Source organism: Sinohyriopsis cumingii, chromosome 9, assembly GCF_028554795.1.
Source record: "Sinohyriopsis cumingii isolate HCF-2022 chromosome 9, ASM2855479v2, whole genome shotgun sequence".
Taxonomy (NCBI): domain Eukaryota; kingdom Metazoa; phylum Mollusca; class Bivalvia; order Unionida; family Unionidae; genus Sinohyriopsis; species Sinohyriopsis cumingii.
In genome coordinates this window covers 40,673,353-40,698,450 of record NC_142969.1, presented here as the reverse complement: position 1 = coordinate 40,698,450, position 25,098 = coordinate 40,673,353, and the positions used below count along the sequence as shown (strand labels likewise).

Sequence of the window (25,098 nt, the reverse complement as noted above, 5' to 3'; positions counted from 1 at the left end):
GACAGTGATTACCATTATCACGTTATAAAAATGGGACTAATAAAAAACAAGAACACTGATTACCATTATCACATTATAAAAATGAAGCAATGAAAACAACAATTAAAAAAGAAACTACTTCGGAAAGCTCACCGAACTAGCAAACAGTAGGCTGTGGGTTCGAGTCTTGCCCATGGGGACGGTTGTCTAAATGCGTTTTGAGCAACGCACTTTAACCGATTTGCCTCGACACTAAATACCAGTAGTGTTTAAAATATTGGTCAATAAATCAATCTATTTCTTGTTCCCTTTCTTTGTGCGGAAGAAATTCCTGCTTTAGAATTCTACATTGAATTCAATAGTTAGTATTCAAGCAGGATCGATAATGTTCTCAATGGCCCAGTTTTAGAGAGGTACATTGGTTCTTTCCGTGAATAGAATAAAATTTATTCTGAAGTTTATTGTTATTCCATCGATTCTAGCTTGGTGGGTCTTGGTAAAGACGTAGTCAATCAGCTCCATCGGATTTATCGATGAATGTAAACAACAATGGAGGAAATTTATTTATACAAAAATGGACAGCAGTTTATTTTTCAATGTTTCAATGCACACCTTATGGTTAGGGAAGAGGTGGATATATTTGGCTAAAGGTTGAAAATACTAATGATGTTTGGTCCCGTTGCAAGGGTTTAGTGAAAATAAAGCTTATTATATTAAACGTGGCAGTCCTTCTAAATATCTTTTGCTGTATGTATTTCTATGTGCATTTCATGCTTGACAATGGATTGATATTACTCCCGGTGGGGGGTGGGGGAGGCCGAGTGGTCTAAGACGCTAGCCTTTACTGGTCACTGATACATCTCACCTCTGTCCGTGCGAGTTCGAGTCTCCGCTCGAATAACGTGGGCATGTAAGAAATTTTGCCAATAGCTTTCCATTGGTCGGTGGTTTCTCTCTGGGTCTTCCTGGGTTCTTCCTCCACCGCCATCTATCGCCCAAAAATACTGGAGACGTATCATGTGCTAAAAAATATTGTTAAACCCCACAAAGACATACAAATCAATCGTTGTCATTATACCATAATTGCTTGTAACTGTATGTATATATTCATAAAACTCGTTCTGCATTTAAATACCATAATTACTTGTAGCTGCATGTATATATTCATAAAACTCGTTCTGCGTTTAAATACCATAATTACTTGTAGCTGTATGTATATATTCATAAAACTCGTTCTGCGTTTAAATACCATAATTACTTGTAGCTGTATGTATATATTCATAAAACTCGTTCTGCATTTAAATACCATAATTACTTGTAGCTGCATGTATATATTCATAAAGCTCGTTCTGCGTTTAAATACCATAATTACTTGTAGCTGTATGTATATATTCATAAAACTCGTTCTGCGTTTAAATACCATAATTACTTGTAGCTGTATGTATATATTCATAAAACTTTTTAATCAGAAATACCACAGCAGATGACTGTAAACCCGACGGAAAATCGTTAAAAATAAAAGACTTTCTAGTCGTTGATACCCTATAATCGACCATTTCCGGTAAGATCACAAGCGGACGATTTTTAGTATCAGTGGTCATATATTTATATTTTTAAGGATAAACGCTGGCTGCCGGTACTACACAAGAAAACCGGGAAATCGAGTTTTCAGGCTAAGACAAAATAAACACATAAATACAGACAAAATCATGTTTTCTATTCATTTTTATTCATGTATGTTCTTCGATATTTTTCTTCCATTGGAATAATTTATCTCAACGGTTATACATTTGTTGTTGTTGTGGGGTTTAACGCCATTTTGCAACACATGATAGGCTATACATGGCGGCCAGTATTAATGGTGGAGGAAGAACCAGAGAAAACCCCGGAAAGAACCACCGACCCACGAGAAGCTACTGGCAAGCTTTCTCACATACCCACATTGGCTGAATCTTAGACTCGAACCGCCGCAGACAGAGGTGAGATGGCAGTGATCCGTAACGAAGAGCGCTTTAGACCACTCGGCCACTCGGGGCCCCTCAACGGTTATACAGTCAATAGGAAACTTTGGCAGCTGTGATATGGCTTCCAAGGAATTTATTCCCGAAAAAGATTTGTTACTAGTATTGTCAGATATACATAGAATTTATAAATTAAATAATCACATTTTTGAAAATGAGGCCTTTGGAGGCGGAGGGGATGTGGGGATTAAGGGTGGGGGAGTGATTTTGAAATGAGTTTTTCAGTTGTCTGTTCTGCTAAAACTAGTATCAATTCGAGTTTTTATACCCATTTAACATAGAGTCATACTTCGGATGCATATTATTTTTTATATGGCATATGTTATAGTTAGAATAATCACTACTTTTGTGTTATATAAAATGGTATTTTACAATTTCAAGGTTGAACACTTCACAAATAAGCCATTGTGTTCGGTAGGTAACAGGATATCTTTTTGCAATGATATATTAAATTCGAATAACACGTTTTAAGTGCGCATCTCTGCTATGAAGACGTAACTCTCTCTCTCTCTCTCTCTCTCTCTCTCTCTTTCTGTGCACACATAAACATGGACACAAAAAATCGATAAAATATATTTTGCGGCATATGTTCGAGTCTGACTTGCTTGGTAAGAAAAACGTTTAAGAAATTTGGACGGCTTATTTGCGAAATAGACTAAATTTTGACTTTTCTAGATACATCCAAGAATTGTCTGTATAAATCGCTCATTCTATTGAAGTATCAGTGAGTTACTGTAAGCTAAAATGTTGGAGGTTTTTGTTCAACTTGGTGCCGATGGCTTTTAATACATTTTAACGGCTTTGTACAGAAATACATGTCTGCATTTTCCATTTGTGAATTTTGTCATCTTTGAAATCGTCATAACTAAACGTCTTGTTATTATCGACATCATCTTCACCATGTCCACTATAACTGAGATCGAAGTAATCATCATCATCATCATCGTTGTCGTCGTCAGTATCATTATTACTAATGTATTAGGCTCGGTTTGTTAAATGCGGGTATTTCAGGATTGTTTTCATTATTGAAGCACAAAAGTACGTTCTTATTGGAATGTCTTTCTCATGTTGTTTCAGGAAAGGTTGACTATAAAAGGAGAATGGTGTGCTCGTACTCTTACTTGGGATATAAAGAGAACAAAGTGCCCAACAATACTGATCTGTCTTTCTGAGCTAAAGTTATGAGACTATATTTGGAAAATTGTGCACTTGTCACGTACAACGTAAAGAGAACAGTGACTAGAATTTTATTACATCAGCGTTATCGGGGCCCCGAGTGGCCGAGTGGTCTAAAGCGCTCTTCGTTACGGATCACTGCCATCTCACCTCTGTCTGCGGCGGTTCGAGTCTAAGATTCAGCCAATGTGGGCATGTGAGAAAGCTTGCCTGTAGCTTCTCGTGGGTCGGTGGTTCTTTCCGGGGTTTTCCGGGTTCTTCCTCCACCATTAATACTGGCCGCCATGTATAGCCTATCGTGCTGAAAAATGGCGTTAAACCCCACAACAACAACAACATCAGCGTTATCAAGTTACCTTGACGCTTCTTGTGATGGGTGATTGGCAGAATGGTACAAAACACGTTTTAAAACATAATCCGATCTTAAATACAAACAATAATTGACTTAAAATATTGATTTCATTTTCTCCTTGGACATATTTAAGTCATGCATGGAAGATATTATGCTTACGCGGATACATTGGACACTTTAAAGGTTTGACGGGAGAAAAAAAAAACGATTTGTGGAAATTGTCACTATGAATGATGAATGATAAAAGTAGGGGCGATACGTAAGTAAGATAGTTTTCAAACATACTATTGTTGGAGATATCGTGCAATTATAACTGCTATGCATATTACGCCAGAAACTCTTACGTGCTTAGTAAATCTCACTGCATTGTATCGCATATGCGAAATTCCCAAGTGACCGCAGACCAGTCCTCTCGAATTATCGTTCTCACTGGATGTTACAACCATCCGTAAAAGTAAGTCACAGCGAATTACTTTTTAAGATCAAGTGAGCACATATACTGGATTCTATATGGTCAGGAAATTTGATGGGTGTGTTCAAATTTGAAATCACCACAGAAAGAAGATACATGACGGTAGAAATGATATAGAGATAGTTGTCATTCTCCATTGATTATTTAGTTCACGATCCTCCACCTTGTTTTGTATTCATCTTTATCGATATTTATAGCGCTCATTGAAAGGAAATTGTTTTTGTTTTGATCCACCTTTCTTCCTAGATTGGTTAGTATGCTAGTTTTGTTTATAGTATATACTGGTGAAGCAGGCGACGCACATCATCAGTGTAATTTCCTGTTGATTCATTCTTAGTTCATACCTTCATTTTGTATTAAGTATAAGCGTGAAAGACGAGATTTAATGTGGATTGACTTAATGAATGGAAAACACATAAAGCTTTGTTTCACGCGGATTTAATCCCTTGTCTACATAGTTTTATTTTGCAAAGTACCAGTTTTATTTTTTATTATTATTACAGAATATCTAAATAAGTCAAAGTTGACATTATGACTGACGAAGGACGTAAGCCGCCCTTGCTCCGGAAACAGTCTATCGCAGTGGTGACCCCTGGTGATGCTGGAGAGGATGGCGACTTCGTGCAGCTTCGAAAGGTTCGAGAAGAGGTAAAGAATTTCCATAATGTAATTTTTCTTGGTTACTACTACTGCTATTATTATTATTATTATTATTATTATTATTGTGAGGGTTCTGTTATGTGGTTGGTTGGGGTGGGGAGCTACCAAGATTTTATCTAAACTATTATGAAAGTCCCACCCAGGCTCGATTTTTGGTTGGAAGTTAAATTAGTGAAAGATAGATGTAAAGCTCCGAGCCCCTAGTCAGCAATGCCGACCTTTAAATGATTGAAGATACAAAAAATGTGAAATTCAATGAAGAACAATTTAATAACACTTCAATAATCAAACGATTCAAATTTGCCAAGTACTCTCCTTCCGCTCGACCCTGTAACAGCCAATTGCATCACTTGATTAGTAGAGTGAGATAGGTTTCCACCAGTCCTTGTATTCTACTCATCTGTGTATTCTTCTCTCCTGTTCCTCCCAATTCCTTCTCCTCTTCCTCCAGAATTTCCCCAAATTCCTTCTCCTGCTCCTCGACGTCTCTATACTCCTTCTCCTCCTTCTAGACTTTCTCCCCCAGACTCCTTTTCCTCCTCCTCCTCCTCCTCCACCTTCTTTACACCTTCTCTCCACCGACTAGACTTTGGTCGACTCCGACTGCTCTGCTAGTCTCACTTCCGTCTCCACCTCTTGGAGACTCGGGACTCAACTGAACCGGAAGTTATGTCCCCTGAAAAGCTTCCTGTGAAAACACAAGGACGGTACAATATTTTTCCTTAGCCCTCTCATCTCACACTACACCCACCTATCATCAGATAACGGTATTAAATTTCTTCGGTCACGCATTCATTCACATCGAAATACTTATACGTTCTTGTATGATAAAACAACGTCTAATAAAAGCACAGTATCAATTACGTCTCATACATACATCAATAAATTACGTCACATCAGTACATATTCCTAATCCCATTATACTAAACAATATCGGAACAATCAGACGCATCTCTTTACATTACAACTCATACAAAGTACACAAATATTCAAATATCCATGCTCTGATAATAACTACCGTAATCTTAAACACTTCAACCATTTTCCAAACTAACAATACAGTCATGCGTAAATTTTAAACATAATGCATTAATAAGTTTACTGGTTTACTACGAAGTAATCTAATAGCGAATTACAAAATTAATTCTGACCACAAGCTAACAATCTACATAATTATCTGCGTAATGCTCAAGCCCATTTCTCAAATACGCATATAAATGAAACACTACAAAAGTAATTCTGCATACTAAACGATGCTAGTAATTAATTATACATACCTCAAATAATTACATTTATGTTGCCGTAATATTCTGCAAAAATCGAGCAAATAACTTACTGACCTTTTCGAAGCTTTGTCTTTCCTTAGAATCTGTTTCTAAGTCTTACCTCCAAATTACGAGTGGCTTTCTCGGAGTAACCCTATTATTATTATTATTATTATTATTATTATTATTGCTCTTGTTGTGGTAGTGATGGTAGTAGTAGTAGTTGTTGCAATTTCGAGTTTTGCCATCCATAACTTTTATAGTCGAGTCAGGGTCCTTTTTTCTTTCACTGGATTCGTTGTTTTTATTTTCATTTTCCGCAGTCTTGCGTTTATAGTTGTTTCGTTTGGAATTAGTAAGTTATCTGGCATAGAGAAAGTTGGCAATGAACGTAATAATAGTGTGTGTGTGTGTGTGTGTGTGTGTGTGTGTGTGTGTGTGTGTAGGATTTTTAACGTAGCTTTAAAAAAATTTCAGTCATATCGCTATGATGCCTGCAGTGTGGTAGTTTATAGTGATGTCTAGCACTGGTGCATCATGCCGCAGACATATAGCATTATGTCCCACCCAGTCACATTATCCTGACACCAGGCCGACCAATCCAAACACTAACCTCTTAATGCTGAGCATCTAGCGACGCTGCTGTTAGCACCATTTTTGTAAGTCTTAGATATGACTCGGCCAGGGTTGGAACCCACGACCTCCCGCTTCCGAGGCGGACGCTCTAACCACTAGGCCACCGGAGCGGTCTCGTAACAATGTTGTTTATCACCCATATTTTCAAAATAAAATGACTCGCATTGAATTGAATACTGAAAATAACGACACTTTGGAGAAAAATACATAGTAAATTGATTACTGAAGTTAAATACAATTTGGAGAAAAATCATTGCTTATTGGGGCCTTGAGTGGTAGAGTGGTCTAAAGCGCTCACCGTTCCGGATCACTGCCATCTCCTCTCTGTCTGCGTGGGTTCGAGTCCAAGGCTCGGCTAGCGTGGGTACGTGGGAAAGCCTGTCAGTAGCTTCTCGTGGGTCGGTGATTCATCCATGGGGTTTCCAGGCTTTTTCCTCCACCAGTTATACTGGCCGCCATGTATAGGCTATTTTGTGCTGAAAAATGGCGTTAAAACTTAGAACAACAACAATAACAACAACATAGCTAATTATCTCTTTAAAATTACCAAATAAATTACTTTGCTAAACTAATACCTTGGATGACGTCGATAGATCTTGATAGAGTCAAGGCTTTGTTAAAATATAATCTGAGGATATCAAGTAACATGAACTGAAAGCCCAGGAGAAGAAAAAAAAAAACGAAACTGGCAAGCCAACAGTTCTTTCGAAATCTATTTATTTGATTTTGGGTAGCAATAATAAAAACTCACATTAAAGATTTGAACGCATAGTTGAATATTCCACAAGTGGGAACATTTCAAGGGAAAGAAGAATGCCATGTTTTCCACAAGATTGCCTAAGGAGTTCTTCCCCTTTCATGGGATGGGAAAACGTAAGGTTAATAAAGAAATATAACTTAGGTTTTCGACACTGTTTATTCTGGAAATAGGATGAGGAGTTAGCAACGGAAGTGCTCCAGTGAGCTTGGGCAATTTTTCATTTTTGCAAAGAGACGCCAACACGTATTTACTAATTATTTTGCTTAGTTTAAATTTCTATGAAGACATATATTAGAGTGACCTTGGCAAGCCATTGCAATTTAAAAAAAGAGGCAAGGGATTATAACTATTTTGGTAGATACTAAACATATGCTCGTGTCCAAACTGGTCGATAATATCCAAAATTTTACAGTAAATTAACAAAAAGCAGAGGTGCTTATTTAGTGACGAAGGTGCAGAGTGACGTAACGGGATGGCTCAGATCACTACGTGAATACACTCTATATATTTTGTTTTGTATATTTATATCAAGAGTTATTTAACATATGAAAAGAGAATAACTTCATTCAGGGGCGTACCTAAAATATTTTATACCCTGGGCGGATCCTTCATTTGGCACCCCCACAAATAATTTTAAAATGTAAACACACAGAAAAATATATTATGTTTGCCAGGAGATTTTTACTAAACAGTATAGTGCTGTCGTAAGCAAACTGGAAATATCTGTTACTTTGCCGAATTTTTCATTTGGCTTGAAAACTTTTACTGGTATTTCAACTATCCCGATGGCACCCCACCCCCTTCTTGCTGTCACTTGGGGCGGACCGCCCTCTCGCACCCCCTTAGTACGCCACTGACCTCAAATGTGCTTTAATCACATAACAAAACTAAGGGTTATCTGTTGTATCGACCTGCTGTTCAAGTGCAGATGAATGAAATTGTGTGTGTTTCATACCGAATGTACATTGAAGTTGTTACGTTTTTTACCACTGATTAATTACATTTATTCTGCAGAAATAAAGAAGGAAAGAAAGAAAGATGACATGCATGCTTACTAGGGCAAAAATGTACGAGTGATTTCCGATTACATGTATTATAAATATATCATCACTTATGCTACATGCAATTTTTTCGTGTAATAAGTGCGTCCGATACTACTGACCAGAATGGTTAAATACAACTTCTCGTTATAACTCAAACGCAAATTCATCCGCTGCAGGACACCAGCCTGCACTAATTTCCATCCAGCTTCTTATATCGAAGCAATCTTGGCGAACCACAAGTCTAAAACATCACGTGGTTTCATTTTTTCTTTTCTTTTTGTAATTTTGTTTTTCTATCCTTAATAATTTCTGTATACTATGCAAGTATACTATACAAATCTGAACTTAGAGCAACATTAAATGTTCGTTGATATAAAATTACCTCGAAATAAAACATGGATGGTACTTTATTCAGCTTGGAAAAAAATAAAACCGTGCATTTGTACTGGTTGCATATCAATACATTTGTTTCTAAATTTATATTTACAGAGGAGATCAAGGGAATCAAAGACTCATTCACACTTGAATGGTACACCTGTGTCAATCAACAGTGTTGTTATCGACAGGAAGGAGACAGAAAAGAAAGTTCGCCCAACCACTGCCACCAACCGTCGCTTGGAAGAACTAAGACGTGCTCTCTTTGCCTGTGTGGATGCGAACAACAGAGAAGGTGTTGGCCAAAATATTGCTTTGATTCAAAATAATGGCAAGCTAACAGATCCTCCAATTGTCCATCCCGAGACAGGACAGAATGTCCTCCATTACGCTGTTTCACAGGAAAAATACGACATTGCCAACTACATCATTTTACAAGCAGATGAGGAACTTCTCTGTCACTGGTATGAAGTCATGGAATCTGGAATACATGGAAAGAGAAATGCGCTGCACATTATCACGGAGAAGAAAAATCTCCAACTAGCGCAGTCATTCTTATCAAAATTTACAAATGCAGACAAACGACTGGCAGCGCTGAAGCTGGAAACTGCGGTAGATATCGAAGGACAGAGACCGAGGCTGTTTTCTTGTCTTCTTCTAGCCGCATATCACGGTGGCACTGAGCTTGTGAAGCTGTATCTTGATAGTGGTATGGACGTAAACCATGTGAATGGCAAGAAAGACACGGCCCTGTTGTGGGCAGCCAGATGGGGACATAATGCCACTGTCCAAGTCTTGTTAGATAGAGGAGCAGATGCCAACGTGATGAACGATAAGGGTTCCACGGCGCTCTATTGGGCCGTGAGATACGAGCATGCTCACACAGTTGAACTTCTCCTTAAAAAGAGTAACGCATCACCAAATATAACCAGAAAATTGGGCTTAGTTGCGCCTTTAATCGTTGCTTCAGCGTACGGAAACAATGAAATTGTAAAATTACTAGTTTCCCATGCAGAGACAGATGTTAATATATGTATTCGTGGAGGAGAAATTCCAATTCATCATGCTGCTAGAGAGGGTTACTTAGATGTTCTGCAAACACTCGTGGCACATGGTGCCCATTTCAATAAACCGGACGAACTCGGGGACACTGCATTGTTACTGGCAGCACAAAACGAACATGTAGATATTGTGCGTACGTTGATCACTCTAGGAGCCGATCTCAATCACCGAAATCATGAAGGACACGACACATGGTACTATGCTATACAAAGTGAGACCACTGATTTGTTGCAGATCCTTGTAGAATCATTGGCCCTGAGCTCTCAATCTAGTGTCACGATTGCAACAAGACCACCACTTTGTATCGCAGCTGCAAGTGGTCGTTGCGATAAAATCAACTTTTTATTACAAATGGGGTTGAATCCAATGGAATCAGACAGCGATAAGAATACCTTTCTTCACCATGCTGCCATGAATGATCAGTTCAAAGTTATCGAGAAATTTAAAGAAAAAATCAAAGTTGATTCTCAAAATGTAAAGGGAAATACGCCTCTTCATATTGCTTGCCTTCGTGGATATGAGGCAACAGTAAAATCACTTTTGTCTTGCAAGGCTGAAGCAGACATAAAAAATAACAAAGGGGAAACTGCTTTACATGTAGCCGCCTATTCATCCCAAATCACGCCTGAAACCGTAAAGGAATTGGTCGCTTATACAATTAAAACACATGCATGGGAAAGTCTTAATGCAAAGGATTTTCAAGGTAATAATGCCCTGCACATTGCTGGAAAGTTTGCCAAGCCTAGTGTGATGTGGGAGTTTAGATTCGTCCGTTTCAAAGATAAGGATAACGATGGTAATACACCACTCCATGAAGCTGTCAGGCCAGGCGAACCAGAAGCATTGCAGAAAATGCTGGACATCTTCGAAGCTTTTAAACGAGATGCGAGGATCAATGAACAAAATTTTGAAAAAAAAGAAACCGCTCTTCATTTAGCGGCAGATGAAGGATTTGGTGAATGTGTCAAGCGTCTAATTTATCTCGATGCCGATCTTTCTCTTAAGGACAGCAACGGAGATACCGCTCTACATCGACTTGTGAAGAAGACGGTAAACGAACCTAGCAAATTGGTAAAACATCTGCATGTATTTGATATTATCCTAGAAAACGTAGTTTTTTGGTGGTGTAAGAGGAACAACATTCCCTACCCAGAACAAGACAGCAAGGAAACACACCGATACTTAAAACGACAGGCAATACTTTTTCTCACCAATGACGTTGCGAACAATGATGGGTTGTCAGTCTTGGGTCTAAGTTTCAAAATTGGAGCACCACAAATCATTAAACGGCTACTTATGATGAAGGACGTTACAATGTTTGAGTCGCAGGATTCAACCTATTTCCAGTTTGATATAACACACGTTACGCCCACGACAAATAATTCTACAAAGGGCTGTTGTGTTGGAGGCAAGATCTCTCCAACCATGGGTCTTTCATACCTTGATTGGCTTATAACACAGGATATAAAAACCAGATCGGCGCAGATCCTAGACTTGCCCCCGATGAAACTAGTTGAAAAATACTACACCTCACTCACAGCATGGACGTTTGTCCTCCTTCTGGTTTGTCATATTATCTACATGAGTTTGTTTACATTTATTGGCGTAGAACTACAGAGGAAGCTAAGGACAAACCCAGATTCCATAAATGCTAGCGACGCCATTACAATCTTGTTGTACGTAATCGTGCCTTTGGAGCCTGCGGTCATCATCATATTTTTTGTCTTTTCCTTGGTACGATATGCATTGTTAGGCGACTTCGTAAAGCGGACTCAGCTGTCAAGGAAAAAGGGATTCACGGCCGCGCTGAATACTATTGCTGATTACACGCTACTGATCGTCAGTGTAATATTTGCAGGTTTGGTTGCAGCTTGGGTCGGTCTTTTCTCCGTTCGATACGCATTCCAAGATTACTTTCTTGCGGCTGCAATCTGCATTGGATGGCTGATGTCTATTGCGTTCACAAGAGGCGTAAAGATGATTCATTATTTTTACCGCCTCCTGCTGAACATGATTCTTCGAGATGTGTCGAGATTCATCATCGTTTATTTGTTCGTGATGCTCGCCTTCGGGTTCGCTTTGCACGTTTTATTCCAAGTCTCAGATGTAATTGCACAGAAGTATGACACCCCTGGTGATACGCTTTTCTTAAGTTTCAATATGTTGCTTGGAATGGATGCATTGTACGGTCAAACTGTAGATGTCGATAACGAATTTTCGAAAGTCGGTCGTAGTGCTACATACTCCAAAATATTTTACATCATTTACCTTATACTTGGCACCATCATATTGTTGAATCTTCTGATTGCCATGATGAATGATTCTTACTCAAGAGTACTTCAAGAACATCAAGTGGACTGGCGGATTGAGTCAGTAAGTCTTGGAATTGAAATTGAAACATTTTCCCCTCTGAGTAGACTTTTTGGAAGTGTAAAGATCCATTATGGACCACTTGGTCATAATGTTGAAAATGAGGACTCGTCTGAATTTAATCGTTGGTACGTTGAAATGGGAACTGACGAGCTAAATCGCTATTCACTAGAGCATAGTAAAGATGGTGTTGAAAACGAGGACAGCACAGAGAAGAGGCTTACTGAGCTGGAACAGCGTGCAAAAGCTATGGAGGAGAGAACACAAGAACAGTTACGGCTGATTCAGACTACGCTATCAGACCTTAATGTTTCTTTAAGAAGATGAGTACTCCCAAGAAGACTGTAAGTTTGGTTTTTAGAAACAAGGACAGGATAGGCAAAAGACCAAACGACTTCGAATGGCATGATAAAACCTTGAAGAGGGAACACAGCAGTAGTCACGACTGATATTAAATCGACTCTGTAAGAAGCATATTAGTACTTAACGAAGGTTATGAACAGTCTCATGCAGATATTAAATATGGTCTGAAAACTAGGTTGGGTTTGAGAAGAAACTAGATGAAATGGAAGAGCATATAAATGCTATGGATGAGGTAGCACCGAGTCCACTCTATCAGAATCTGGAGCTTCCAGAAGTAAATGAATTTGTGAAGAACACTAAGAGATGGCGCCATCATCAGGGAACACATGACAATTTTTTAAAACAATGAAATTATTAATACTCAAATATTTGCTGTGTCACCTTTTTGAGGTTCGCTTAGAAGAGAGATAAAGTTTATGACACTTCAGTTATGTTATAAACCAGTAGATTAGTCATTACTCTCCCATTTGTTGCCGTATCTGACAACTATTGACGCACACAAAGACACAGAAAGGGAATACTTTATTCACAGCGTTTACTCTAGAATGATAAATGTTATAAAAAAATGCAAAAACAAAAGACGCGGGACAAAACAGAAAATAAGATTCCGCTAAGTCTCTTCGAATTTCATTGGAGTTCATTTGATAGGAAAAAAAACCCCACGAATTTTATGTTGATTGATATCAAAATAAGGTCTGATAAAACTTAAATGAACAGGAGTATATATGCCCACTTGGAAATAGCTCAATTATGAGACAAGGTTGCATTCTAGAATGAAGGGTAAATAAGCACTCTTACTGTAATTGTGCAAAATGGGTAATTCTAATTATCTTTCTGAAATACAGTGTTAGAAAGAAAAGATTACGGTTCATACGGGGGTGGGGGTAGGGTGGATCGCACTGTATAATACAATATTGCCACTTCTCATTCGAAATTGCATTATAAACTTAGAAATAAGTAATGAATTTATAAACGCACTATATAAGTAGCGATTATTATCAATAACAATATTGAATATAGCACCTCGTGTCCCAAGTACGAATCTTTGATCCTTGATTCTTCTTTGTGAAATTATAGTACAGGTAATTAAAAAGCACAATAGAAATGATGTGATCTAATTAATAAATGTATAGCATGAAAAACTCAAACTATTTATTTGACATAATAGTAGATACCGGAATATTACTTTCTATTTTTAGACACTAGTAAGAATAATGACGATGCATCTGACGATTTCTCTCAGCCATCAGTTTTTGTATACTGTATGTACGACAGTCTCCAATTATGCATGTCCTCAAAACTAAAAAAGAAGTTAAACGGGGTAAAATTGATATAATGCAATATAATGTATAAATATTACCCCAATGATGTTATTTACGATAATATAATAAATTAATATTAACCCACCCACCCCCAAACGAAGTTAAATAATTTAAGGCCTGATGATCACGCGAATTTGTCTCAATTGTATAGTCTTAGACTGATATTGCTAACTCTAATATTTTACGATGGACACAAACAGTTAATATAAATATATACATGGATGTGATATTTTATATATTTCAAGTGACACGTGTATTTTTATATTTATTTCCTTTTCTTCCTTTAATGTTGACATGTTAAGTTTTTGTTTTTATTTGTGCCCTGATAATTTTAGGTCATTCATACATGTGTAACGTTTTAGGTTTAACTTTTTTCTAATGCAACTCAACAGTGTTATTATTTGGAAACACTTAATTCTCTGTATGAATCATAGCGACGTTAGATATTCAATTTCCTGTATCAAGATTTGAAAACCATGCTACAAAGACACATTTTAATATCTGATGCTGTAATATTCTGGTCTTGGTATTTCAAACATTTGGTAATAGAGTGCATTTTCAAAGCTTTCTATTTCAGACTACACACATTGTTTGTATAATTTAATTAAAACAAATAACATTTAGACATTTATTGGCATTTATTTTCAGAATGCAAACAGCAAACATGTCTTTTTTCCATTGAAAATGTGTGAGATTGAGAAGTAGGATTACAACGAATGTATTTTAGATTCACACTTGTTTTCCACATGAAATAACTTTGTACTGGTGTTTGAAAGCTTTTCATTATAGAACATAAGTAAATGGATGCCATTTTTGTGCTGAGAGAAGGTATTAAAAAGTCTTTTATTTTAGAACACAATTAACATACTATTATTTTAGATATACACTTTATCTTCTATGAGAATGTTTTTGAAGTATTTAATTTTAGAATACACAAGATCCAGGATGCATGACTGTGACATACCGAGTACATTTATTTTCAGAGCACACTTATAAAGAGTATATTTTACATTAGCAGTTTTAATGAACAGAGATTTTAAAAATAAGATATGAGAGCGTATGTGTGATTTCGAAAAAACACAGTTACTGTCTATACTCGTATATAAGTCGATTATCATTGTGATCTGCACAGATCCAGATCTACCGTCTCATAATGTACTGGCAGATCTGGGTCTTATGTGATCTGTTAGGAGTAATCAATAGAACAAAAAATATATAGATTTTAATCTGTGGCCGCATGATGTTATAAGTTGCATTCAACTTATAAGTGAGTAAATACGGTACGTGTATGTATATGTGTGTGTGTGTGTGTGTGTGTGTATATATATATATATATATATATATATATGTGTGTGTGTGTGTGTGTGTGTGTGTGTGTGTGTGTGTGCGTGTGTTTCTTATATGTAATATCTCTTAAAGATTTCTTTTCTCAAATCATTATTTACAAAATAGCATCCTTTAGATATGCACTTTTAACAGTATTTTACTTAGATTCCATGTGTTGTAGATTCTGTTTTCTTTTATTATTATAGATTATATGTGTTATTTTAGAGTCTATGTATTTTTTGTAGATTCCATGTGTTTTTGCAGATAGATATTGTTTGTGTGCTGACAGGTCGTATCTGAAGTAATCATAATTAGGAAAGTATTTTGGGCAACACACATTTGTTTACTTTAAATTTTAATTTTTTAGAAGACATTTAGGAAAAGAATACAATGCATATCCATTAGCGACACAATTACATTATTTAACAGTGTTCATTTGACAATGGATTAATGTTTGAATTTCACGTAGTATCTTTCAGATGAATCATAGTGTTGGGTGACAAAATATGTTTAAGAAAGGATTTGTTTGGGCACAGTTAGACTACCTGTCAAAAGCACGATTGGTGAATCCCCAAGCCCCGCCCACCTAAAAAATGTATCTTTTAAAACAATCTACTTTCATGCCCTGAGGAATAATTCGACATTAGCAAAGAGATCGCGCACAAAAAGCATGAGGCGCCGTAGCGGACAAAAGCTGGTACAATCAGAAAGGTGCAGTTGAAATTTCGATGTGGTATGTCGAAAAATCCAAAATCACGTGTTGGATCAAACTGGATGTCCTTAAAGTTCCATTTTCTAGATCGAGATTTTAGATGTTATATGTGGAATTATAGAGTGGTGGTTTAAAGTTCTATTTCCTATGTCGACGTTTTACAGTGTATATTTTGAATTACACAGCGGTGGTTGAAATTCCAATATCACATGTCGAGAATCCCTAAGTCACACGTTGTATGCAACTGTTTGTCATGAAAGTTCCATTTCATATGGCGAGTATTTAGATTTCATCAGTTGAATTTCACAGCAACGAGAAGCAGCCTCCTTGGTTAAAAATAACGTGGTCCGTTCCCGACCTGTGAATGGTAACTTTCAAACTGTAAATGCATAAAATGTAATGGCGCCTCATAACTGAATACAGGAATGATGTATCTTAATACTCGATATTATTTTGAATTGTTAAAGTGGACATTGTATAATGTTAACTTTAACACCAACATATAATTTCACCATATAAAAATAAAAATTCTGACAAGCACAATAAAATGTCCAATCACCGCTGTGTAATTCAACAATCTAAAAACTCAACATACGAAATAGAACTTGCAGCACAATCAATGTGATTCATGTTAAATTGAATATCTCGACATATGACATTAAAATTTCAACAACCGCCGTGTAATTCAGAAGATACAGTCTAAAAGCTCGACATTGGAGATATAATTTTCAATTATCTCTGTGTAATTCAACCGATAAATTCCAGATTCTCAACATATGAAATGGAACTTTCAACATAAATCCTCTTGTACCAATACGTAAATTAGGAATTCCCGAGTTGCCGCACATGACTGTCTATAAAAGTTTGAATTTTCGTGCAGGAAGGGTGTGCATGAGTTACCACCCATGACTGTAACATGTTTGATTTTTTGTGCAGGAAGGGGTCCGTTGGGGTGACACCATGGCATACCGCGCATGATTGTCTATTAAATGTTTGAATTTTTGTGCAGGAAGGTGGCCCATGGGGGTGACACCATGAGTTACCACCCATGACTGTAAAAGTGTTAAACTTTTTGTGCAGGAAGGGGTCCATGGGGGGGGGGGGTGACACTGAGTTACCGCACTGTATGACAGCAACCCTAGTGACGCCACTGGTTAACTTTTAGAAAGAAATTAACCAAAACGTACAACAGTACAAAGTCACTATCAGCAGTACCAGTGGCTTTTTATTTTTATATTTATTCTGAACATTGCTATCATATATTTTCACATTTTAAATTTTACGATGTTCAACATCCACGATGATGTTTGGTTTTTGGCAATTCCTTTTGAAGTTGGACGGTAGCTGAGTCACATTTTGATAGATCTTCAAATGTTTCGTATTCTCCAAGTAGCCTGGGCTTAAAAAATGTTTATCATAGTTAAATTGATTAAGCTTGAATGTTAATACCTTTCAAGCAATTTTCAGATCATTTAGTCCCTTAGTGCACGCGTAACGTAAATGTCGCCATATTAGCAGCTGGCATACAAAGAGTAGTGACAACAGCTGCGGCTTCAGGAGTAGGCGTGGCTACGCATCTCTTGACGATTTCTCCATTGTGTTGGGTGTCACCATGTATTTTGACAGCATTAAATTTCAAAGTCAATTAATTACAAGGAGTATGTTTAGATGAATACATTTGTATATAAAAGTAGACATTAACCTGCATTTTATACGGACACGATAGTAAACAAACTATATCAAAATATGAAAGCATTTTGTTGTGTATTGTTTATTAGAAGATTCAATTTGATATTATTTTTCAGCATTTTATATTTTTTGTCATTCTTCTACATGCAGTAATAGAACATATTAGCAAAGACCACTGTATATTTATTTATATTTATTGCGCATTCAATTTTTTTGGTATAAATGCATCAGTAGATTGTAGCCAGGATGGGAATAGCACCAGACGCAGTATCCTCGACATCGCATTTGATGTTCTACGGAAGTGATCATTTTGCCTTTTGCTCTTGCATTAAGATCAAACTTGGAGTTTTGTTATTATTATTATCATTATTATTATTATTATTATATATATATATATATATATATATATATATATATATATATATATATATATATATATATATATATATATAATTTCAATTATTATAAATTGAGCGAGTCTTACGTGATACTGATCTGGAATTTTTTACACATCGATAAATTCTGCGGACTACTTTTGATTCCCTGTTACCAAATTATTTAATGTGAAGTTTTATCTATATCATCGCCTTACACACTAATAATAACAACAAGCTCCCACCCACCCATTCCTGTGATTTCCGATAAAAAATGACAAGCCAGTGCTTAAAATCGACCATTAGAAGTTAAAATAATGTAATTGCACAGACCTTCCTGCACTCCAACACTCATCACTTTTGCCGAAGAAGGCATATGACAGGCTTTAGAAGACAATCTTCGGAAATTATTGCATTTCGCCTCAAAAACATGTTACAGCATCGGTTATTAAAGGTCAAGGTCCTATGTCAACCAAGGGATGTCACTAAAAATGGACACGATTTTGCTTTTGAAAGATCGAAATGCGTAGAAAGTAAAAACGACGTTGCTATAACAACACGTGCCATACGCAAACGTAATTTTCAACAAAAAAAAATAAAAAAAATTAAGCTATATTCCTAGTTTAACCGCAACAGCCATTTTTTATATATTAAAATATTGATCATAACAGTATATCACTGGCATGACCCGCAATGACATTCTACCCCGTATCACTGTATAAAGAATCGTTGAATCTAAGCTAGCTAAGATAGGGCTATGTATTCTACCGCATTTAAGAGGCTAATGAAAGAAACCTTCGATGTACATAAAAGTGAAGGACTTTATGTAAACTTTGTGAGTGATTAGGTAAAATTTACACATCGATAAATACCCAACCATGATCATTTAATCCTATAATATAATGTACAGATTAACCTCTAATGTATAGACCACTGTATATTAACCTCTAAGTCATTTGGTTTACCTTTCTTTTTTTTGTGCAATTAGGTTCATACTTTGTTGCGACACGATAGCAACATTTTTAATTGCACCCATTCCACTAGAGCAGCAAAGCATTTAAACCGATTTCCTAAGAGAATTTTGTATCTTTCATTGGAGGTTTTGGAGATATTTTTTGTATGAATAAGTAATGTGAAACAGTTAACAGTTGGTGCGGTTTTGCACACTTATGTACACGAGATATTACAAGGTATCGACATTTCTAATCACTCATTTTCTATCATTTTCATAATTTATAAAACGGCAAGTGTAAAGTATAATGTAGACAAAATGTTTTATTGTGTATTATAAAATTTGAATAAATCATATTATTATTTTCATTTACATGTTGGTTTCTTCTTTATTATCTTACTGATCGTTTTTACAAAGCAAACTTCCGACCTGTGTGTGTGTGTGTGTCTGTATGTGTGTGTAGCTAGTTCATTCATCTATGCATTTCGCTGCACTCTTGCTGGTTGATTCATCACGTCACGGATTGTTATAAATATAATATTTTCAAACGAATTGCGAAGTATCTACATCGGTGCATTATCGATTATTTAGTCTGACTCTCAACTAAGGATCATCCATCAGGAAAAATCTCTGCGCATAAGGAGTAACGAGTAGGAAAATTATGTAATATGTGTCCGCATAGGAAATCAAACTTTATTTAGCATCCGTCGCTAAAACGCACTGGCCCTTGAAGATTTTTTGCTACTAAAGTGGTTCAGGTAACTTTATAAATAAACATGCTTTCGTACTTGGTGTCGTACATACATACTTAATCACGGCTGTCTCAGACAATTGAGAAACAGGGACATGGTCAGCAGAAAAATCTTGGCTAGAACATTATAGTTCTGCTTTTCCTCAGATCAAATACTCTTCATGGTTGACAGGAATAAAGGAGTTAAATGAGTATCACAATACTATCTGTACATTAAATACATGACAATGTCTTCAATACTATCTGTACATTAAATACATGACAATGTCTTCAATACTATCTGTACATTAAATACATGACAATGTCTTCAATACTATCTGTACATTAAATACATGACAATGTCTTCAAATCTATCTGTACATTAAATACATGCAATGTCTTCAATACTATCTGTACATTAAATACATGCAATGTCTTCAATACTTTGTACATTAAATACATGACAACGTCTTCAATACTATCTGTACATTAAATACATGCAATGTCTTCAATACTATCTGTACATTAAATGCATGACAATGTCTTCAATACTTTGTACATTAAATACATGACAACGTCTTCAATACTATCTGTACATACTTTGTACATTAAATACATGACAACGTCTTCAATACTATCTGTACATTAAATACATGACAATGTCTTCAATACTATCTGTACATTAAATACATGACAATGTCTTCAATACTATCTGTACATTAAATACATGACAATGTCTTCAATACTATCTGTACATTAAATACATGTAATGTCTTCAATACTTTGTACATTAAATACATGACAATGTCTTCAAATCTATCTGTACATTAAATACATGCAATGTCTTCAATACTATCTGTACATTAAATACATGACAATGTCTTCAATACTATATGTACATTAAATGCATGACAATGTCTTCAAATCTATCTGTACATTAAATACATGCAATGTCTTCAATACTATCTGTACATTAAATACATGCAATGTCTTCAATACTATCTGTACATTAAATACATGACAATGTCTTCAATACTATATGTACATTAAATGCATGACAATGTCTTCAAATATATCTGTACATTAAATACATGCAATGTCTTCAATACTATATGTACATTAAATACATGACAATGTCTTCAATACTATATGTACATTAAATACATGACAATGTCTTCAATACTATATGTACATTAAATACTGAAGTATAATTATGAATTATTATTTTGCTTTGAAACAAAAACAGCTCATGGATATCTATATATGATATTTCATACCCAACTACAAGGACCTACTAGAATCATCTAATAGTAGTACCTTCCCATCATGACTCAATATGCAAAAAGATGGCCAAAATATTTGAAAATGTCAGTGAGATGGAGCATTTTGTTAACTAGAATTTGATCTCCCTCCCAGGTAACCCAGCGAAGAAGTCAATAATAAAAATATTTCTCGTTCACTTAATACCATTTTGACATGCTAACTACCAATCTGAAGTATCGGACAGACAGACGAACAGGCACACATATGGAAGAGATCGCTTTCAAAACCGAGACACAGATACATTAAGAACTTTACAATCATAAGACCAGAACGAAACGTCTAGATACCATAATATGTCTTCCTTTTTTGTGTTTCAACAGACTGTTTACGTGCTATTTTAGGTTTATACACCTTATAGGATGACTTCTCATTTACAATTCAATTCGATAGTTTATTATTGTAAACTTGTACATGCTTATGGAACACACATCACAAATACGGTATTATACAATTCTATCTGAACAGCTTTAACAGAAACCCAAAACTGTAATCATCGAGAGCTGTAAAGGAGAGGATGGACAGATATATACAATTTTTGTAATAATAAGCAGTTCGATATTCCAGAATATGGAATTTTATTTGAACGGAACGTTTCCTTTGCACATTTTCTTTAAATGGAACACGCTATTTAATTTATTGGATGTAGGTAAGCAGTTCGATATTCCAGAATATGGAATTTTATTTGAACGGAACGTTTCCTTCGCACATTTTCTTTAAATAGAACACGCTATTTAATTTATTGGACGTAGGTTACAGTCGCTGTAAACAATGCAGTCTACTTGGGTCAGTGCATACTACTAACTCTTCATTGCGTAATCTATAGCAATGTGAAAGTTATTCTCTTCACCAAATTGACGCTTCTACATATATCGTCTCGTCTTCAGATTTGTACTAAAATAAACATGTCTGATTATTCTTCCCGTTTCGTGACCTGAAACAAGTGGCGTAAAATATAATTTAACGATTTACCTGCTGATTTTTCTTCGTGAAGTTTATAAACCTAGAAAAATCTCGCAAATGATATAAAGTGATTTAGTTTCGTCGCATTATCCGGACACCAGACCGACCAGTCCTAACACTAACCTCTTAATGCTGAGCTCCTAGCGAGGCTGCTGTTAGTACCATTTTTATAAGTCTTTGGTATGACTAGGCCGGGGTTCGAACATTCGACCTCCAGCATTCGAGGCGGACGCTCTTTATTTCTTTTTTTTTCTTCCTGAAGCGGACGCTCTAACCACTAGGCCACTGGAGCGGTTGAAAGGTTTTAAGTAAATCAAGCGTTTCATCACAACAGTTAAATGTCGAAGACTGGTAGAGAGGTTGGAAACGAACGAAATGAAATAATATGTGAACATTATATAAATAGAGTGGTCGAAGATGAATACCGTTTCATCTTAATCTGTCCTTCATACCACTCGCTTAGAAAATAAATCTTATATTAATCCTGATTATTGACATAAACAAAGCATGTATAAACTCCAAAATGAATATTTTACAACTGCAAAATATCTCTAAGTAAATATTTGAATAATGACTCTCTCTCTCTCTCTCTCTCTCTTTGCGAGGATTTATGTGCACACATTTTTTTAATCGCCGTTATTCATTCATTTATGAAATAATGCATTGTGCATAAATTATATGTTTAAATGACTATGTGCTATTTTTGCAATCAATAAAATTCTGTTCTGCTCTAATTTGAAATACTGATGTCGTTATTTGCTTACGTGATGTTAGTCAAATATTATTGAAAGGTTTCATACGCATGTAAATTATTTACTCAACTTTGTGGCGCACCTTTCATAAATGACTAAGACCTTCATCTCGATCAACATAGAAAAGGTCTGTCAAGCCTCGTCTTTCATGAATGCCATTCCCCAAAAATGAATCCGGTATTTACAAACTTCACGGTGTTTTTTAATCAAGTACTCCATATACATAACACCAGAGGTAAAAGTAGTATCCTATCTTGCTATACAGCGAAAGGGACGATTTAAAGGAAGCTAAAAAACGTTGCGGGGATTACAGCTAAGACGTTGGGAGTATTAGCGTGACAAGGGTGTAAACTTTCAATAGACATTTCGTGACCCCCAAGGAAATTACTCCAACATGGAGTGGAAGATTCCGGTGATTTGCTACCTGTGGATCATGATCTCTCTGGATAAGGATAGTATGTTGAAAGAACGGAAATTACATAGGACATCTCTCTCTCTCTCGCTCTCTCTCTCTCTCTCTCTCTCTCTCTCACACACACACACACACATATATATGCCTAGTTTACCATATTTGTTCAGGAATGATATTTGGAACAATGGAATTTCCAACATTACTAAACCTCTATAATCTTTTTCTTTTTTCCACGGGACAGTTCGAAGTTTTTGAGCGAGATCAGCCAATAATGGTATCATTTTCTTACCCGGGATGTTTGTAGCTGAAAGAGATAAATCTACGTATATGTAGGTTAATGAGAGAGATTTACATTTACAGTTATGTGCTGTCAACCCTGTACTGTAATCCATCACCATGTGAAGGTCACCATCTGTCTGTCTGTCTCTCTTTGTACAAGGTGTGTGTGTGATTTGCTGATTGTGACCATCTCGTCATTTTGAGCAGTGATCAACAGAATTGAAATCAAAGTCAGATGTTTCCGTACATATTATCAAGGTTTACATAAATTTATGCATTTCCATTATTTTACAATTTTAAGTTCCGATTTTGTTTCATCGGTCAAAGTATATTGTCCGTTGTCTTTACTAGAATTTTAATTTGTTTCAGCTCTCTCATGCTTGTTTTAACTCTTCTTCCGATATTCAACCCTCGATTTGCCCATCTACCTGATAAAGGTATTAGTAAGGAATAGAAAGCGCGCGCGCGCGTGTGTGTGTGTGTGCGTGTGTGTGTGTGCGCGTGTGTGTGACTTACTCACTGTGACCATTTTTTTGCAATGTAAGCATAGTCTTTAGTAACATGATTTCTAAAATTATCTTAAGACCACCCTCACTCTTGTGCGAAAGAAAACCCATTGTTCTGTATCAATCAAGTATGGAAAAGCATGTGGCTCCAGATTACGTCTATTGCCATTCTTGTAAAATATTGGTTGAAGATATACTGATTGTCAATAACTAAAGCTCTAAATGCAGCTTTCATGGATTTCTGCTTTTGAAGCGAATTCTTCGATGTAGATTAATGCTATTCGATTATGGTTCCTTTGAGAATGGTGTAATTAGGGTCATGGTTGATACATCGTCTTACTCGCTTATAAGTCGAATCCAACTGCAAACTACACAGACCCTGATCTGCCGGCGCAATTTCCGTCGGCAGATCTGGGTCTATGCAGTTTATTAGGAGTAATCAGTAGAACAACCAACATAGATTCTGATCTGCAGGCACATGATACTACAACATTCCAGGATCTTAATTCTTTGCGATTTGGCTCGGATTATAAGCGAGTACGTATGGTATACACTGTTCTTAAGTTTCTGATAATGCGATGTAGAAGAACCAATAAGATGAACGTTACGGATATGTTGAGATTATATAAGGTATTAAAGTATCAGGCTTAATCAGTTAGTATTCCTTTTCTGGAGGAGGGACATCAGGCTTAATTATGTAGTATTCCTTTCCTGGAGATTTGACGCCAGGGTTCATCGGGTAGTATTTCCTTTCTGGAGGGCGTGTAACATTAGGCTTAATTAGATATTATGCCTTTCCTCGAATACTTGGACATCATGCTCAATTAGGAAATATTCATTTCCTGGAATACTTGGACATCAGGCTCAATTAGGTAGTATTCATTTCCTGGAATACTTGGACATCAGGCTCAATTAGGTAGTATTCATTTCCTGGAATACTTGGACATCAGTCAAATTTAGGTAGTCTTCATTTCCTGGAATACTTGTGACATCAGGCTTAATTAGTTAGGATTCCTTTCTGGAGCGTGGGTAAGGGAAGACTAAGTAAAGGTGATTGACCGATCGAAACCATAACAGTACTATCTCAGGGAAAACCAGGATTGCTCCCACAGCTGTTTCCTAACTAGGTGGATAATCGCTACTAAAAGGTTATATGAGGTATTATCAATAATGGTTGACTTGACGAAGGAGCGGTTAAATCTTTACCTTGGTCGTTGCCTTTTCTTC

The 25,098-nt window shown here is 36.3% G+C and overlaps 2 protein-coding genes across 3 annotated transcripts in view; both read left to right on the top strand.

Annotated features, from left to right (window-relative positions):
- The window catches only part of LOC149791608 (transient receptor potential cation channel subfamily V member 4-like), a 31,784-nt gene extending 16,640 nt beyond the window's left edge, over window positions 1-15,144 (top strand). The window contains exons 2-3 of the mRNA XM_089970161.1: window positions 4,504-4,648; window positions 8,854-15,144. Of these exons, the coding sequence (XP_089826287.1) occupies window positions 4,532-4,648; window positions 8,854-12,498 (3,762 nt within the window). The 5' untranslated portion in view covers window positions 4,504-4,531 and the 3' untranslated portion in view covers window positions 12,499-15,144. The remainder of the gene's footprint in view (window positions 1-4,503; window positions 4,649-8,853) is intronic.
- A 6,370-nt stretch (window positions 15,145-21,514) lies between these two features.
- The window catches only part of LOC149791607 (uncharacterized), a 29,420-nt gene continuing 25,836 nt past the window's right edge, over window positions 21,515-25,098 (top strand). The window contains exon 1 of one of the 2 annotated variants that reach the window (XM_089970159.1): window positions 21,515-21,608. In XM_089970159.1, the coding sequence (XP_089826285.1) occupies window positions 21,530-21,608 (79 nt within the window). In that variant the 5' untranslated portion in view covers window positions 21,515-21,529. Of the gene's footprint in view, window positions 21,609-22,804; window positions 23,130-25,098 lie in introns of those variants that run through there. The other variant, XM_089970160.1, reaches the window with a different exon arrangement.